This window comes from Buceros rhinoceros, unplaced genomic scaffold (assembly GCF_000710305.1).
Source record: "Buceros rhinoceros silvestris isolate BGI_N320 unplaced genomic scaffold, ASM71030v1 scaffold38713, whole genome shotgun sequence".
Taxonomy (NCBI): domain Eukaryota; kingdom Metazoa; phylum Chordata; class Aves; order Bucerotiformes; family Bucerotidae; genus Buceros; species Buceros rhinoceros.
The window spans coordinates 1-4346 of record NW_010404945.1 but is presented as its reverse complement, the minus strand read 5'-3'; the positions used below and the strand labels follow the sequence as shown (position 1 = coordinate 4346).

The 4346-nt window shown below is 51.8% G+C and overlaps 1 protein-coding gene across 1 annotated transcript in view; it reads right to left on the bottom strand.

Annotated features, from left to right (window-relative positions):
* Positions 1 to 4102, bottom strand: part of TFIP11 (tuftelin interacting protein 11) — a gene marked incomplete at its 5' end in the record, with an annotated part of 9173 nt that extends 5071 nt beyond the window's left edge. The window contains 5 exons of the mRNA XM_010133544.1: positions 672 to 1181; positions 1991 to 2143; positions 2548 to 2675; positions 3186 to 3342; positions 3949 to 4102. Of these exons, the coding sequence (XP_010131846.1) occupies positions 672 to 1181; positions 1991 to 2143; positions 2548 to 2675; positions 3186 to 3342; positions 3949 to 4102 (1102 nt within the window). The remainder of the gene's footprint in view (positions 1 to 671; positions 1182 to 1990; positions 2144 to 2547; positions 2676 to 3185; positions 3343 to 3948) is intronic.
* Between the last annotated feature and the right edge of the window lie 244 nt (positions 4103 to 4346).

The following is a 4346-nucleotide window of genomic DNA, read 5'->3' as shown; positions in this document are numbered from 1 at the left end:
AGAGCATAGTCTGAACTATCTCCCCAGAAACAAGCGACCAGACAAGAGGAACTGGCCTCCAGTTGCTCCAGGGGAGGCTGAGGTTGTCCCTGAGGAGCCATTTCTGTCCCGTTGGGGTTGTCCCGGCGTGTCCCTGGCTGCCAAGGGCAGTGGTGGAGTCCCCATCCCTGGAGGGGTTTCCCAGCCGTGTGGAGGTGCTGCTGAGGGACAGGGGTCAGTGGGGACCTGGCGGTGCTGGGGAACGGGGGGACTCAAGATGCTTAAAGGGCTTTTCCAACCTAAATGAACTCTCTGATTCTTTTTCAGGCACAGCGAGAGAGAGTTCAGCCTCTCGCCTATCACAGCTGAAGCAGCACTGAGAACAGCCAGCACACCTCTGACCGGCCGAGAGACAGACCTCATCTGCTTCTGCCAAAACACAAGGACTAGAGACCTTCATCGACCTTTTCCTCCTGACACCAGTGAAAGGGATCGATTTTAACCCTGCGAGCTCCCGAATCATTATCTGCATCGCAGAACAGCAGCTCCCAGTCACAGCTGATGTCTGAGGGCAGCTGCAGAGCAGGGCTGGGACTGGGTTTCTGTCCTTCTCTCCAGACTGATGAGGAATTTAGGACAAGGCTACTTAAGCCCTCCAGTAAGAGCTGCAGAGAAATCAAACCACCACACACCTTGAGGGGATCCCAGTTCTTGAAGTGCTCTTTCATGAGCGGGTAGACGATGGCCACGGCCAGGTCCACCCGGTCAGACATGCGGTACTCCTCGTAGTACTTGTCTTGAAGTGTCTCGAAAATCTTTGCGCACTCGTCCAGGGTCAAGGGGTTCTCACAGCCGGGCTGCATTCTCCTCTCGCACTCCTCCACCATCTCCAGCACCCTGCTGAGGTTGCGAATCGCCGTCTCCTCGTGCGAGAGCACCTCTGCCATCTTCTCTATCTCGTGGGTCAGGTTGACCACCATGTCCCTCTCGTACTGCAGCTGCCGGTCGTTCTGGATGATCTCCTGCTCTGTGATGTCGATAAGAAGCTGCAGGTTGTGCTCCAGCTCGGGCAAGGCAAAGCCCTGGGGCTTGGAGTCTTTGCCCAGGGGCTGCTGGGGGCTGTCGTCTGGGATGTTGTGCTTGTGGCTGATTTGACTGTAGCTGTAATAAACCTTTTGTTCCCGGCCCGTCATGTCTATAACCTTCCAACAAACGAGAAGAAACAGGTCTCAGAACACCCTGTATCTCGTGTTTAGAAAAAAAAGGAGGAAATCCCTGACTCCAGACTGAAAACTGGAGAGTTCCAAGTACCGTAATTACTCCAGCAGACTACCAGTGACTACCAGTACACACTGGGGGACTGGGGATTTGGCCTCCGCAATGGCCAACTCCAGAGACAAGAGCTGGAAGGAGTAAGAAACAATCTGGAATGGGAGCTGAAGAGTCTCCTCTCCCGATCTCCATTTCACCATCTCAGCAAGCAAATCCACAAGCAGTGCTGGGGGAGTGGCTGGTGCTGGGGCGCTCATGACCTACCAGCAGTGCTGGAGCCTTCGCTGATGCAAAGTCTCATGTGTTTTTGTACTTGTTTTTAAGGCATGTTATTTTAGATGAATGATTTTATTAAGTGCCTGCAAGAGAAATCTCTCCCTGTCCCTTCGAGCTAGATGGTTCAAACTACGTGTTTAGTTGCACAATCCCAGTAAGGACATGGGTGAGTGTTTTACGTATGACAAATGTGACACAATTAGACTGAACTTGCAATTAAAAAAAAAAAAACCTCAACCACCCACATTTAAGCTAATTTGCATTTTTCTGAGGCCAAAGAGCTTGCTTAAAACCAAATCCAATCTCCGAGGCAACCCAGGGGGCTATGACGTGATTCCGGGGTGAGTCCGAGGCCCTGCAGGTCAGGAGGCTGCAGGCAGACCTTCTGAGCGGGTTCCTGAGGGCTCAGTTCCACTCACGACACCAAAGCAGACAAACCTCACTCTGGGGTTACCAACCCTACCTTGACCTGAGACAGCTCCTTCTGAGGGGCTGAAAGCTTCTTGTTGATCCTGCCCTTGGCTTTCAGTTCCTCCACTGTCTTATAGCTGTACTTGGGCTTCTTCTTGCCTCCGTTAGGATCCTTCCGCCACTGACTGAGCTCTTTTTGAAACTCCTGGATGAAAACAAAGCAGAGTTGGGGTTGCTGCTCATTATCTTGCCTCTATTTTCTAGAGGGCGCCAGCTCAATGACAGTGCAGCAAAACAAGCAGGGAAGCGGTGAAGCTCGGTGCCGGGTGGGCTCAGATGCTGTGGTCCAGTCACCCGCCCCATTCCCTTTTTTCTTTTAATTTAAACAACAGACAAAGGCTCTTCACCTGGGGGGCTCTGAAGGTGGGGTTCTAGCAAGACCACGGGGATAAGTGAGCCAGAAACAAGAACATCAGAGTGAGGAGAAACATGACGAGAAAACGCTGTTATCGAAAAGGAGCCCGAACAGTTTTCTGTGACACAGAAGCTGGCACCAGAACTGAATTTTGTACAGCAGGAAAACAGACAGACCAAAAATCACTCAAATACCTCCTCGGCTTCCTCCTCTGAGTCCACCACAGGGAAGTCTTGCAGAGACTGGCTCGTCCTTTCGGAGCCGTAAGCCCCCACAGCTCCTTTGCCTTTCCTCTGCTTGGCCTCAATGGGGTTGATGATACCTGAGGGGACAACAGTGACGTCAGGAGCAGTTTGCTCCCCGAGGGAGAACAGCGAGGGCTTTTCCTGCAGCTGTCACAGCACCAACACCCAGCCTGGAATTCCGCCTCTGCGGCTGTGGCCTCTGCTACCGCCTCACTCGTTGAGCAGCGGTGATAAACCCGTCAATTCCAGCACCCCCCAAACAAACCCAAAGCAGAGCACTAGTCACACCTGCACCTCACTGCTTTTTAATCCTCTCTCAGAACACCACAGCTCCTTTTCTGAGAGCTGACGCTCTTGGAATTCGTCTTTTCTTCCCCCTTTTCTCTTGCAAAATAGCACGAGCATAAACCTGGCCCCATTTTGAGTCAACACAACTGAATCTTCTCAGGAGGACTCAGCTCTCTTGTAAGAGACGGAGGAGCGCAGGAGGGAAGCTGTAAACTGGTGGGGATGGCAGTTCTTTAAAGAACCCAATCTCTTCTCCAGCCTCTAGTGAACAAGAAACGACCCAACACCCCATCACAGACCTTGCGCATTCTTCCCGAGCCCTCTTCCGGGGACGTAACCCATCTTCTGGAGGAGCTTCTGCCCGATCCCCTTCGTGTGTCTCTCCCAGCTGCCAAAATCCACGAATGATTTTGTGCCCCCCACAAAGCCTTTTTGGCTGGGCTTGAAGTTACCACCCTGTGAAAACAAAGCAACCGACCCCACATGACCGCAGGGCATCGTGACAGCCAAGCTCCAGGATTCCACTCCAAAGGAAGGTTCTGCCCCCATGCTGCCCAGCTCACTACACCCTGCCCTGAGGGTCCAGCCAGCCCTTCTCCTCGAATCCCTTAGGTGGGAAAGGGGGGTCCTGACAAAGCCCAGAGTGACAACCTGGCCCCATCAGGCTCTGCCACCCACTTCAGCTGGAGGTGCTTCCTGATTCTTTCTGTGTTTGAAGAAAATAAGAGTTTGACTGTTAATCCATGATGTGCCTGGACTGGTCACGCTGATCTGGGAGACTTAAACGGCAGAAAATCATGGGCACACTTTTATTTTAACCTCAGCTGACCAAAGGGAACGTTAAGGAAGGAAAAAGGGCCTCAAAGGAGGGATGTTCCCCAGGACACACAGAGATACCTCAGAAAAGCTACAAAAGACAGAGAAAACACCTCCCTTGACTGCAGCCACCACGTGGGGTTCCCTGGTTTAACCATTTCTCCCTTTCTTTAGTGCTCTATTATTGGTTCAGCTTAAATTTCACAAACAGATGGAGAAGAACTGCAGAATTCTTGGATAACTCACTGTTTTTAGCTTCTTGGGCACAAACTCTTTCGGGATTTCCTCCTGCTTCACAGGCTTTTCATCTTCGTCAGAATCTTCCTCTGACAAATCCTCAGCCGCTGACTTTTTCAGCCCGGCGCTGATGAAGTTCACGGGGGCTGAGTAATCCCTGGAGCTACATCAAAACGAGACCTGTCAGGGAATTCTGTTCCAGGGGACCCACACGCATTCCCAGAGCAGCCTAAGGACTAGTTTGCCTTAGACCTCCCCCTTAAAACGAAATATGAAACATCAACGAACAGTTTGACGCTGGTTCTTCCAGGAAATAAGGGTCTTCCCCCCTGGGCAGCAGGGACATGCTCACACAGGTAAAGTCACAGAATTACAGAACCATTTGGGTTGGAAAAGCCCTTTCAGCT